This window comes from Pyrus communis, chromosome 16 (assembly GCF_041283825.1).
Source record: "Pyrus communis isolate YQ-2024b chromosome 16, ASM4128382v1, whole genome shotgun sequence".
Classification (NCBI taxonomy): domain Eukaryota; kingdom Viridiplantae; phylum Streptophyta; class Magnoliopsida; order Rosales; family Rosaceae; genus Pyrus; species Pyrus communis.
The window spans coordinates 9246370-9260979 of NC_142580.1; the positions used below are offsets into that span (position 1 = coordinate 9246370).

Genomic DNA, 14610 nt, shown 5'->3' on the forward strand with positions numbered 1-14610 from the left:
TAATGTATGTATGTACATACGTACATATGTATGTTTGTATGTACATACATACGCACATATATTTGTATGTATGTATGTATTTATTTGGGTAAAAATTGGATATTCTGCACAGATTTTTTTTCCCCTCAAATGTACATGACTTAAATGTTTGTCAGATGAAATATCAAGCCGAGTGCTAGTGGGTTTGGGCTGTACATTTAATTTCTGCATCTGCATGCTTTGTATGGGTTAATTTTAGCTTTAGATTTTGGAATCCAATCAAATTTGGATTCATGTGCATCTCAAACACAAATATATATGTAACTAAATTTGCATAAGGGATCTACTTTTGACTAATTGGTAACTTGAAAAGCATTTTGTTTTCTTTTCTCTAATTTCTAAATCTCACGAAATTAAAAGAATGTCAGGCACGGAGGGAATATGATATGATATTGGATAACTTTTCACATGATTTTGTACAGCCAGACAAGACTTTGAAGACGCACTCACAAATCACAATTAGCTCAAATTCGATCGAGGTCGGCATGCAGCAGTGAATTAATGGGAATCGAACTGTTCATATTTTTGAAGCGTATTCCCCTGCTGTTTGAATCAAATTTACACAAAGAATATCCAAATATTATTACACCTTTTTTTTTCTTTTCTTTTTCTTTTTTCCTGATATATATAGACACACTTTTGGAGTTCCTTTAGGCATCTGATTATCTGGGTAGCATTGAACTTATTGCACTGCTGCATGTGGAGCCAATGTCTAAACTTTTCTGAATATATAGTTTATGTGCTCAGCGGTTTGAAATTGCATTTTGGCAACGTGTCGCGATGGCAAACACAATATTTACAGTTGCTCGTTTAGTTCTATTAATCTTAGACTTGATACTACTTTTGGACTCATGAAATCGCTGTATGTGCAAATGCGTGCAGACAAATCTATTGCAAAATGCATTGTTGAAGAAACCAAAACTCGAAACTTGAAATGGTAGAAAAGCTATATATAGTGAATTTGCCGAACTTTTTCCAGTTATTAGATCCCTTTGGTATGGACTCTGAGAAAAGCACGAGCTAGACATTTTGTACAAGACGACTTGTAAGATCTTTACGAATTTTCAACATCCTGCTACAAACGTGCGGTTCTCCAAATTTTTCTAAAGCATTAATTCTACTAAGAAAAGTTCAAGTTTAAAACATACGCTAAATCCTACATTTGTTTACTTATTATATGTACATGTTTATTTTTTATTTTTTGATAAACGATAGCAATAGTGGATTAATTGTAAGTTGTTAGAATGGAGGAGAATCGGTAGAAATCGAACCCACACTACGGTGCAAAAGCATATATTTGCTTTCACCACCAGTTAAAGCGCTGCATGTTTATATACTTTTATACAAGATCACTTGTATTGATTGTTAATTTGTAGTACCAAATAAGAAAACAATATTACTAATGCGATTTTGCTCACTGCCCTAAATCAGTGGCGAACATCATCACCACACTGATTGTTGTTAGTTAAGTATGATTAAATGTATTGCACAAATGTTAAAATTAAACCCGTATAACAGCACTTATGGTCAGAAAAATATATCCGAGGAATCATTGGGATAAGGGTAGCTACACATGCATGCATGGCGCAATTCTGAAAGCTCGCATCTAATGCTTATCTCTTATACATATAGCTTACACATAGATTATGTGGCTTCAAGTTCTGTATAGCTTTAAGTAGCACAAGAATTTAATACCATCCCCTAGCTAGCAAAGACAGCACGATATGGAGGACTTCATGAACTCCAATGGGTAAGAAACCCCATATTATCTTCAACAATACTAAAAGAAACCCACATTGCACCCCAAAATCTTACACCATCCTCTCAAATCAAGAACCCAATCCTATTTCCTTGCCAAGAAGCTCACTCCATTCTTAAATGACAGACAAACCCCAATTCTTTTACTCAAAGAGGAAGAGAATGTCATTAAATAAAAAAGTTAGCATTGATGGCAGCCAAGTAAGATTATACATATATAATTTATACATATCCATCCATTTATTTATGTACTAAAGTGATTGTCACACTCTTTTTGTCTCTCCCTACACACATTTGTTTAATTTTTTTTGTTATTAAATCAATAAATCAAAGAGAATTCATGGACAAAAATAATCGAGGGTGTAAAAAAAAAAAAGTGTCTAAAAATCAATTCTCATATATGATATATCTATCTATGCATGCCCTAAGGTATTGCATTAATTTGGCTATGTAGACTTTTTCAAAACCATCTTATACCTTTTAGGGTTTCCTACCATTACTGACCAAAAAGTATAGGATCAAGTTCCCATGTTCATTCTAGATTCCACCTTTTCCCCATAAAATCCAACTGGTAGTAGACATGGAAAAACAAGGTAAACATTTCCAAACCTGATCACTTTGCTGATAAATATGAAAACCCTAAACCTATTTATAATTGTGATAAATTCAACCCCCTCCCCTTCATTATATGAATGCGAGGGTCCAACCAAATTAAACACGAAAGAAAACGAAGAGTAGGAAGATGATGAAGATAGATGAACAGCTAATGAGAAGAGAAACATAAATAAAAATGATGTACAAAAGCATATAATAATTTAAGTAATATCTCCACGATGATATATCTAAGTACAAAGAACGCCATTAAAAGCTCAAGGTACGTACGAATGAGAACCTGAATGGTACACTGGCTAGCTATTCAGTTAGAGATCGAATTACTTACCATGACAGCAATTAACACATAAAACGATAATTGATATTATATGATCCTTTCAAATCTGCGGCACGATATCCTGAAGAAGTCCATGGTCTCTAAGAAAATTGGAAGCCGAAGAAGAAAAAGCGGGTCCTTCCAAATTATCCCTCTCTTGAAGTAAACCAGTAGAAAATGAGGAGATATTAAAAGGACCACCACCAGAACCACCACCGTAAGGGGATGAGCTGATATTCAAAGATGGGGAGGATTGATACATATAAGCATATTGCTGCTGCTGCTGCTGCTGCTGTTGTTGCTGTTGATAGTGATGTTGATAAGGTAAAAACTGCTGAAAACCAAAGGGATTTGATGAAGCCGCCGCAGCAGATATAAACCCAGTAGACTGATCCGGCAGCCGTGCAATTCCCATTGTGCCACGCTGCGTAATGGGACTTGGATGCGTGTGTTGGCCTTCGTATGTGGTGACCACAGTGGAGGGGTCGTCGGACAACCTCTCCACCCTCTTCTTCACACCACAGCCCGCAGTGGTGCAACGATAATAGCTCCTGCGTATAAATAACAAACATTACAAAATAAATTAACATTATTAATCATTACGTGCCCCATAAGAATTGAGCGTGAAAATTCAATACACTGAACCAACGAATGAATTTTTTTTTTTTTTTTTAACAAATTGAATGAATGATTGAAATAGGGGGATGAGAATGAAGGTAAGTGATTTGGAGAGATTTTTGTTTTAAACAACCGGTAGTCTACTCTAATTTAATCAAAACTTCAATCTTGGGTGAGGTGAGAGAGCAAATGTTGTAGTCAACTTAACTAAAGTTCAAGTCTGCGTTATTCGAGAGATTTGAGTCGAGGGTTTTGAGAAAATATATATACCTGGGATAAGGGCTATTTTTTACAGCTTTTTGGCCATATTTTCGCCATCGGTAGCCATCATCTAGGTTATCCACCTCACTCTTTGTCATGAACGCAAATTTCGGCTCCCTCTGCCTTTTTTGGTTCTTCTTTTTCGGTTGCAATCTGTTTTTCCATCATCAATCACATAAATCATAAAAATCAGAAAAGGAAACAACAACTTTCAGTGACCCATCAACAAAGAAAAATCAATATCACACAAAAAATTTGATTATAAAAAGAACATTAAGACAAACAGAAACTATACTAGCTATATGGTAGCTGTCTGCACTATATTAGACAGGACAAAACATAAACAAAAACCTTAGAAAAAATCAAATGAATAACTAACAAGTTGGTCTTACTGTTTCTGGGTTTTCTCCGGATCTTGCTCATTGGCTTCCTCTTCCTGGAGTTTTGTCTTTTGTTCCTCGTTATTATTTGCCGCAGCTTCATTCGACGACGAAGAGATCGAAGACGAGTTCGGCGTTGTAGGCGCCGTACTATTATTCAAAATCTCCAAGGTTGTATTAGTAGTAGTAGCACTCTCCCTCTCCGGCAGCGCTACAACTGTAGAAGTAGATGCCGGAGAGGGGAGTGATTGTTGTTGATGGTGGTGAGGTGGCATCATCATGAGCGACGACGTGGTTTGAGTGAAATCGAATAGAGAAGGAGCGTAGTCTGGGATTCCGAGCAAGTCCATTAACCCTCCCAGAGAAACCTTTTGATCTTCGCACGAAGATGGCATGTCGAACATGCCGGAAAAAGAAGGAAAGTTGGTCGGAATCTCGTCGGAGAAAACTGTCGAATTTGCCATGCTGTTGCTACGATCGGTGGTCTTTAGCTTTTCTTCTCTACCATCCATGGATTGTTTTGAAATCAGAAGCACATATTCCCCATTTGAAGTTGTTCAGTCTCTCAGATATTGAGATATAAAGAGAGAAAGGAGAGAGAGAGAGAGAGATGTACAAAGGAAGATAGAGAGAAAGCGAGTGATGTTTTTATTTGCTTTATTTTATAAAACCAAAATATAAAAGAAGAAAAAAAAAAGTTTTCTTATTTTTTGAAAGTGTGAAAGGAGTTGGGCAGGGATTGGGATAACAGCTTGGCTGGGAGCCGTTTCTCACCCAAACAGACACGGGTCCATGGGGTTCCAGCGGACGGGGAATGTCGACGGGACGGTGGCCGAGCATTAACGGATGCTGCGTGGGCCCCTTCCGGAGCGGAGGAGGGCTCATAGTCGTTTCTAGCCGTGATTTTGACTGGTGCGGAACCGTTTGAGTCAGTGGGAATTTACCCGTATCACTATATAAGTAGTAAATATTTATATTAAAAGATTAATAACTTAAAATATATATATATTTTTTCTTTTATAATAATTCGTGATATACTATTTTTAGTCGGGGCACAATAAAAAAAAATCGTGGATGGGTTGAACTTTTGCAGGTACACGTGGGCTACCATAAAGGTTTCACTTCTCTGCATGCATGTGCAGCTATCTCGAAACCATTCTTCAAGTTTCTTTCGCGGCTTTGCCTTTTAACTTTAAAACGCCAAATTCTAAAACAATAAAAAATGAAGGATAAATTACATTTATTCCCTCAAATTTGTAGTCCATTGCAATGTCATACAATATTTTAAAAATATCTCAATCTTATATATTTAATATCATTTTATGGATAATACTAGGAAAACTAAATTTGTAAACTAAATAACGTGCCACAATATGAATGAACACATTTATCAACGCTTCAATAATAAATCAATCATCAACTTTCATATCCTTTAGTTTTCTAAAACTTGAGCAAGGCTCTTGGTACGTGTTGACCTAGGAAAACATGCATTTAGACTTGAACAAACGTCATTTCACTACCATGTGTCAACTAAAGGATAAAGGAGTAGCTAGCAAGTCACGTTTACGTACTTGGTTGGTTAAATGCGAGAGCGGTGGAGTTTCGAGCCCAAATACTTTTGGCTCATTGATGGCCAATATAAGAGGGATAAGTACCTCTTGTAACGGATCGGAAACAGGAGAGAAAACAAAAGGATATTTTTTAGACTATACCGAGAGCTTCTTGTAACCTTTATTCAATATATACGAGCACTTCAATGCATGTAGCACAGTTTTTAGAGGTGAACCACTTAATCCTTGTTGTCACAGTTCTTATTGTTTTAACCCTTCCTGCCAAGGGCCGATCGCAGTGGTCTTAATTTGTTAACCTCCCAAATTTGAGAGCTAACATTAGCGAAAAGGAACCACAAAGAAATACCGCACCATCCTCTGATGGTATTACAATTATCGACAAAGAAGCATTGCAATGAGTCAGCTCGAACAAATTCTCATAGTCATTTTTCATGCATGCAAACCACTGGAAAGACTTAATCCACCACCTCAACTATGAACAACAATCGCCTCTCAAAGCTCCGAGTATGACCTACAAGGCATAGCCACAATACAAAAGCTCTTCTCGACAGAGGAAGAGAGCGACGATAAGTACAAAAACTCTTCTCGTCGGAGAAAAAGCGACATGACCGGAGGATCAAGATGATTAGAAGAAAGGATAAAATGACAAGAGAGAGAGTGAAAAAAAGTTAAATAAAGATTGCTGCCGATTACAAGACAAAGGGAGATATTTTTTTTCTTTGTTTTTCTCTTTCCTTGGAAATTACTTTTCTCTTAAGAGATTATGTATTTATCACCCGTTAATATCTGATAAGCGGTTTGGAAACTTTTCAAATTTATACAAACTTTCAACAGCAAGGTAAACGTCAAGTTATTCAGTTTATATGACAATTATGATAATATGAAAACCGATATATAACTCTTTTGTATGAATCCATTTGTTGTCTTGTTTATTAAAAGACAAAGTTCAAGATTGTTTTGGAACCATTTTTTATTTTATTTGAAGGAGAAAATATTTTCTATTATTTTGCTTCAGTCACTAAAATCTTTTCATCAAGATAAGTATATCATTTGGACATATATATATCGTCGTGTAATGAAATAGCTGGAGCGTCAAAAAGTGTCGTAACTCGATGAAAAGGATACGTTAATTTTTATTCCAGGAAGTTGTTGAAGCATGTTACTTGATAAACTCAAACTTATTGGACGTCACAAGTAGTTTAGTTCAAGATAATGTTGATATTAATTAGTAACAGACTACTGGACTGTTTTTGGAAGTTGAGAAATGTTAAGGGTTTTCTCAAAATCAAACTCTCTGCCAACTTATAGTTTAACATTAATTTTATGCTAATATTATAAAATATTATGTTAAAAGCATGAGGTGGTAGCGAGTTTTATTTTTGAGAGAGTCTCTTTAGTATTTCTCTTAGAATTTTGACAGAAATTATTTACTGTAATTATACTAATTTATTGCCACGTCATAGGCCCCTAATATAATAATTCATACGACACCCTTACAAGCAAGTCATCATTTTTCAGAACTCGAAGTGGGACTTATCAATGTAAAAAACAGAATACACATAATAATTCATACGACACCCTTGCAAAAAAAAAAAAAAAAGAACAAAAAAAAATCATGTATTCGTACTTAATAATGTTATATAAAAAGTTGTGGAGCATATACTATGTAGAGGGATGCTTAGAGATCAAACCGAAAGGTTCACCTTTATTTGATGAAGAAATTCTTAGGAGACTCTCTTAAAGTGAAATTTTTTATTAATTATCTGAAATCTCATGTTTTTTACATAATATTTTATAATATTTGCATGAAAATTATGCCAAAAAACAAAAACTGGCGGGAAATCCATAATATTGGCATGCTACGGAGACTCTCCTTAGTATTTCTCTTATCTGATCAGGCTTCCAAGTTTCAAATCACATGCACTTTACGCGGTTTGAGTAATAAATATTCTACGATTGCTTCCATTACACGCACTCGAGTGTCCGGAGCCTTTTCTTTGTTCTTTCTTTTGTTCATTTCTCTTCATTTCTTTTCTTTATCCTATTTTCTTTCTTTTCACGATCAAGTTTTTAATATTTAATTATATTTATCATATTTTCTTGTTGTTCTTCGTCTTCTGAGAAATTTCTTTTCCGTATTTGAATTTTGCAGGAATACACCAATGACTATTGTGGTTTACTTTATGGTTCAGCTACGTTATGGAAGAAATGGATCTATCTCAAATGTCATTGATAATTAATGATGCATCATCCTTCCCACAAACTAATTGAAAACTGTTTTGAATTTTGTTGGGCAATTTGATAACTTTTTTGTTTTTATTTTTTAGTTTTAGTTTTTATTTTTTGTAAAACTGAAAACTGAAAATTTTCTGGTAACTACGTTCAGTATTTAGTTTAAAAAAATGGAATGTTAAAAACTAAAACTTTTTTCTTGAGTTTTCTAAATTTGGTCTAGAATTTTCAAATTTTGGTTTTTATTTTTTATTTTTTTTTGAAAACTGAAAGTAGTTACCAAAAATAATTTCAGTTTTCAATTTTCAAAAAGGTGAAACAGAAAACCAAAAATTGAAAACAAAATAGTTAGCAAATGATTCCTTATTAATTTATTATTATGTAATTAACTAATGTTTATTGTCATGTCCATATGACAGTGACATATTGTGTTTAGCCTCCTAGAAGCACATATCTTAGATTGCTAACTCGACTTAGGATGTGTTTAGAAGTGTACAAAATAACAAAAAAAATATTCATTGGGTCATTTTATAGAAAAAAAAAAAGGTATCGGTTCCCTTGTTTAGTGGACGTTATAAAATTACCAATCATCATTATTTACTTTTGGACTCAATACATTCAAGTTTAATATGATGATAACATCAACATCTGGATTACAACAAATGTAGTGTTACGCTACAATCGCAAAGGTTACAGTCTAATTAAGGTTACATAATAATAAAAGTGTTATAGTTTACAATGTCATTCAATGACACTTAATATTGTAAGAAGATTGGTATTTACATTGTGAACATTCTATTTATTAGGAGTATAGGATCAATGGTTATAAGCGTGACACTTGTTAGTAGATTACATAGGCAGTTACAAAGTTAACTCATCTTGTAAGTTGTTATAGTTGTTAAAGTTTAGACATGTATATATGTTAAGCTTGTAAGAAGTATTACGGTTAATGTGAATGAGATACATTTCCTTTCTTCTTCTCTAAGTAATCTTAAGAACTCTCTCTGTCGTCTCTTTCTCTGATCATCTTTCTCTCTGGTTTCTATATTTTGTGATTGATTATGGTTGGTTTACATGGTATTAGGGTTAGGTTGGCCCACGTGTGACGCCCAGCAGCCATACGTGCTCCACGTCACCCAATTCGTGTTGTTTATGTGTTTCACTTGAAAATTTGCCACACATAAGGAGGCGTGTGAGAAGGCGAAGGTAAAAGAGTCTCACATTGTCACCAGAAGAAACCTTGCAATGAGTTATAAGAGGATGAATGACTCCCCATATTGCGAATTGGTTTTATGGTGGAACGTCAACTCTGTGAGGGAGAGGATGGCCAAGAAACTTCTGCAAGTTCAGTGTGTAAATTCCAATGAACAATTTGCTGATATTTTGGCCAAGGAGTATCTGCACCATTGTTCTAGAAGCATTAATTGCTTCAATCTTAGGCTTCAGTTTTCAGCTCCTGAGCTTGAGGGGTGATGTTAGGAGTATATGATCAATGGCTATAAGCTTGATACTTGTCAGTAAATGATATAGGCAGTTACAAAGTTAGCTTATCTTGGAAGCTGTTATAGTAAATTTTAGACATGTATATAGTTGTTAAGTTAACTCATCTCCCTGTAATCTCAAGAACTCTCTCTGTCTCTCTTTCTCTGATCATCTTCTCTCTGGTTTCTGTATTCTGTGATTGATTTTAATTAGTTTACATTGTTACACTATCATTGTAAAGTGTTATCTATGAACATATTACAAAATCATCGTTCAAACTAAAAAAAATACCAATAACTTTTTTTATTAGAAGTATCGTAGACTAACTCTTTTTATTTATTTTATATATTGTGTGGTTTGAAAAAAGGAACAAGAGTACATGGATGTCATGTCTAATTATTATTTTTTAGCTAGGCTATGTCAGTTGAATATGCTTTTAACAGAAGTGTTACAAATTAAAACATACCTAACCAACTAAAATTGCTTGACATGTACAAAGACACTCCAAAAAGAAACCTTTTTTTTTTTTTTTTTTTTTTGGAAACAAAACAAACCTGTTTTTGATTGATTAATTACAGTCGTAATTGATTGTGAGGGTCGTCATGCATGACATCACTTCATAACTAGCTAAGATATTTTCCCTCATTATATACCACCTAATTTACTGAAAAAGTTTTCCAAATTTGCAATATTCCACGAGATTTGACGTATATGTATATCATAAAACTTGCGTAATATGTGGGCGTTCTTTTTTACTTTTTGGGTGTGTTCGTAACTAATTACACTCAGATTAGAGTTTTCTTTAGCTAACATTTTAGTTACTCTGTATTAATAGAATAGGTGGCTGTCTAAGAAGTGAGGAACTAGCAGCTGGAACAACTTATATACAACGAGGTGTATATCGATTTGTATTCATTTTTTTATGTGATTAGTCGTGTGATAAGTCAGATAAACACAGAAGGATATACAATATCCATTGAAGTAAGATTCTTCTGTTAGTGTATGTATTTTTAAAATCACATCACAACACTTTGAAAAATAAAATACAAAATTGTTATAGTTGAGACCTGGTTGACTCTGTTTTGCTTAGTAGGTAATCTTGGGAGAACGTGAGAGACCGAAAAACATAGGGTAAATTGAATTCCTAAACAGTATCTAGGGTTTCACATATATTCCTTTCACATGCATCTCAACAACACCAAATACCAGAAACCCTACTATTTAGAGATCGTGTAAAGCACGACATGCATTGGGGGCGTGGTGACTCACTGATGATCTGATAGATGTTCATAGACTCCCCAAGAACACATCGAAGGTGACCCATAATTTAAATTTGACTAAAGGGTTTCCGAGTCACATGCAGTGGGGATCTGAAAAACTCAAAACGCATAGGTCAATAGTCAAATCTTTGAATATTTGTTTGCTCAACGACACCAAACAGCGTTGTTTTATCTTTTCCTTTTTATTTGTTCTTGTTTGCTGCACAGAAAACAGCTTTGGTTTCGAGCACTTTTACTAGTGGGATTTGGGGTGGCTTATTATGTTTACCTTGAACTTACAAGGCTTCTATGATAACCATATTTCATGCCTTTACATCCATGTTGCATTGCATTCTTTTGGTTTCTTTTTAAGCCAAAAGTCAATGAGCAAGTTATTGGGAAAATGAAAGAGGTTAAGGGAAATATAGCTACATTTTATGTACTCCTCAAAACTAATACGAATGACTTGTTTGAAAGTTTTTTAAACATGACTAAATGCTTTTGGTGAAAGAGTTTTTAGGTTTCAAAATCTCTTGAAGTTCATTTGAAAAAAAATATTCACTTACATTTTTACTAAAGATTGGTTCTAATAACACTTTCGTTAAAAGTCATTTCAATCATTTTAAAAACACTTCTAAATACACCAGAAGTTAGTAAGTTAAAGCATAGTGTTGTGTCAAGTTATCCAACATGATTAATTAAACATGTCTAGTAACGTCATTTTGGAAAGTAATTATATATGCATACTCATCTCTTTGTGTGCACATTGCTGCTTATTTTTGCATTTAAGTTGAATAAATCAACAATAAATTAGGTAAGGAACATAAATAAATAAGGGCGTCTGCATAATGATAATAGAGGTGTACATAAAATCATTTCGCATTCGATCAAACAAAATGGTCCAAATACAATTCATTTTATAGAGAAAGAAAATTTTCCAAACTAATGAATAAAACTCTTGCGTCTTCTACTAGTATTCGTAATAATTGTTTGTGTGATTGAAAGTTGTCCCACATCCTATATGAGAAGGAGAGACAAACCTCCAAAAGTTTATGTAGCATCATTTTTGTTCATACAATTGCATGTTTACTGTTCATTACTACCAAGAGCTTTTGCACTATAGGATTTGATACAAAGAACAGTCATGGAGGAAAATTATAATTTTAGATTATGTGGCAGCCGAAATTTCTTGTAGGTATTTTTCCTCAAGTTTCCAATTCTAAATTCCTCCAACAAAAAAATTATAAATTCCAAACTTGAATATATACCAGGAACAATATTATTCCCTGTTCACGTATATAAATTAATTAGTACACAGGTATATAATTCATTAATTGTGTCTTGAATTGACACACCCCGACCGAAATCAGGGCATGCTGGCCGTCACGTTAGGTGACTCCGGCTGACATATTACATTGCATTGAGTGACATTACCTGAGTTACTTACATTTTATGTGGAGGCATTCGACATGGCATATATCTGAGCATGTTCGACATCTTACTTTGGTGTTGAAAAGGTTGAGGGAACACCAACTGTATGCTAAGTTTAGCAAGTTTCAATTTTGGTTAGATCAAGTGGCATTTTGGGGACAAAATTTTATTAAGGTGGGTAGGTTGTGACAGCCCGTCTCAGATTATTTGTACCGTAGGTGTGAAATGACGTTTTTGCCCCTAGTGGATATTTGTCATTTGTGTGGTTGTTTTGGGGGTTTGGCTGGTTGCCAGGGTGTGTCGACAAGGACGTCGGACCCTTAAGGGGGTGGATTGTAAGATCCCACATCGCCCAGGGGAGTGATTCTTATATGTATATTCCTATCTCTACCTAGCACGAGGCCTTTTGGGAGCTCACTGGCTTCGGGTTCCATGGGAACTCCGAAGTTAAGCGAGTAACGCGCGAGAGCAATCTCATGATGGGCGATCTATTGGGAATTCTCGTGTGAGTTCCCAGAAACAAAACTGTGAGGGCATGGTCGTGGCCCAAAGTGGACAATATCGTGCTATGGTGGAGTCAAGCCCGGGATGTGGTGGGGGCCCGGGCCGGGAGCGCACGAGAGCACTCCCAGGATGGGTGACCCATTGGGAAGTTCTCATGTGAGTTCTCAAAAATAAAGTCGTGAGGGCGTGGTCGGGGCCTAAAGCGGACAATATCGTGCTACGGTGGTGGAGCGGGCCCGGGAAGTGATCCCCCCGAGCCGGGATGTGACAATTTAGTATCAGAGCCTAACCCTGGTCGTGGTGTGCCGACGAGGACGTCGGGCCCCTAAGGGGGGTGGATTGTAAGATCCCACATCGCCCAGGAGAGTGATCCTTATATGTATATTCCTATCTCTACCTAGCACGAGGCCTTTTAGGAGCTCATTGGCTTCGGGTTCCATGGGAACTCCGAAGTTAAGCGAGTTTGGGCTGGAGCAACGTTCCATGGGAACTTTGAAGTTAAGCGAGTTTGGGCTGGAGCAACTTGAGTTGCTCTAGCCCAAACTCGTTTAACTTCGGAGTTCCCATGGAACCCGAAGCCAGTGAGCTCCTAAAAGGCCTCGTGCTAGGTAGAGATAGGAATATACATATAAGGATCACTCTCCTGGGCGATGTGGGATCTTACAATCCACCCCCCTTAGGGGCTCGACGTCCTCGTCGGCACACCACGGCCAGGGTTAGGCTCTGATACCAAATTGTCACATCCTGGCCCGGGGTCCACCACATGAGCTAAGTATCACTGGCAACCAGCCAAACGTCCAAAACAACCACACAAATGACAAATATCCACTGAGGGGAAAAACGTCATTTCACACCTACGGTACAAATAATCCGGAACGGGCTGTCACATGAATTCAATAAATTAATAAGCCCTAACCTTTTTTTTTCCAATAAATTCTTTTATTATCTTGAACTAATAGGCATAAGATATTGCATGCGATTGGCCTTTTGATCACTAAGAACGATTTAGAACTAGAGCTGGTCCAGAGATTTTTGTGGTACGGGGTGATGCCAAAAAATGTGCCCTCACTTTATATAAATAAATAAATAATTGTTTTTACACGTAAGACATCGATAAAATTATATTTAGAAAAGCATTTCAAACTCAGTAATTTAGAAACACAGAAAAATCTAAATTATTTTGTGTCGAGAGAAGGAAACCAAAAAACTTCAGGTTTACAAGTAGATAGATTATGAGTTTTGTCTTCCATCTGAACTTTGAAAGTGTTTTATATAAATCGTGAGGTGTTTTTTCTTATTTACCAACCTCGTCAATATAAGACTAAAAAAATAATGATATTTTCGAGTCTTTAAGGATATGTATAAGTAATGAATGGGCACCAAATTAAACTTTTTGATAACATCTCATATGATTTGCACATTTGGTCTAAGAATTTAGTCTACACATCACCCTTTGTTGAAGATTAGACTTGAAAAAGAACGAATGTTTAAAAATAGCAACCCACATAGTTACTAGCTAGTAATTAAAAATAAATTAACAACCAAACAAAAATTCGTTAAAAAAAATGCACATAGCATTTCAAACTTAGGACCTCTCATTAATGTTAAGTACAAAAACCGTTGCTTCTAATTAAACTTCTAATCATTTAGCCAAATTTTATAATTTTATACTGTTATGAAAAGAAATATATAAAAATTGGAATTTAAATAAGCACACATGGTGTTTTGAACCAAAGACCTCCTCATTAATTTCAAACAACAAAATCACAGGTTCTAGTTAAATTTCTTTATCATTAAACCAAATTTTATAAATTTATACTCTTATGAAAATGTATATAAATATACCACATTAATAATTTTAATACTTCTAATTTTTTTAGAGTCCGAACAGTGGCCCTGACCGCAATGGGCCTGAGCCGCCCCTGTTCATAACACCTTTGTAGTGCATTCTCTATAAACAAAAAGGGCTAAGATTCTCTTTCTCTTCCACATTATTGTTTATAAATGCAGAAGAATCATTGGTGGCCGCTGTCATGATTGGCAAGCTTTGACCGATCAACCCTAACTTCCAACTGCCCCATTTGAGTTCTATCAAACCTGCCTACATATATCTTGTCACTGACCACTTTATTATACTTCATATCTTA

At 35.4% G+C, this 14610-nt stretch overlaps 1 protein-coding gene across 1 annotated transcript; it reads right to left on the reverse strand.

Annotated features, from left to right (window-relative positions):
- Nucleotides 1-2564: 2564 nt before the first annotated feature.
- LOC137732325 (putative WRKY transcription factor 48) lies at nt 2565-4773 on the reverse strand. The gene is made up of 3 exons (XM_068471636.2): nt 3997-4773; nt 3614-3757; nt 2565-3276 (listed from the first exon to the last, which is right to left on the reverse strand). The coding sequence occupies exons 1-3, from the start codon at nt 4494-4496 to the stop codon at nt 2787-2789; spliced, it is 1134 nt and encodes a 377-aa protein (XP_068327737.2). The 5' UTR covers nt 4497-4773; the 3' UTR covers nt 2565-2786.
- Nucleotides 4774-14610: the final 9837 nt, after the last annotated feature.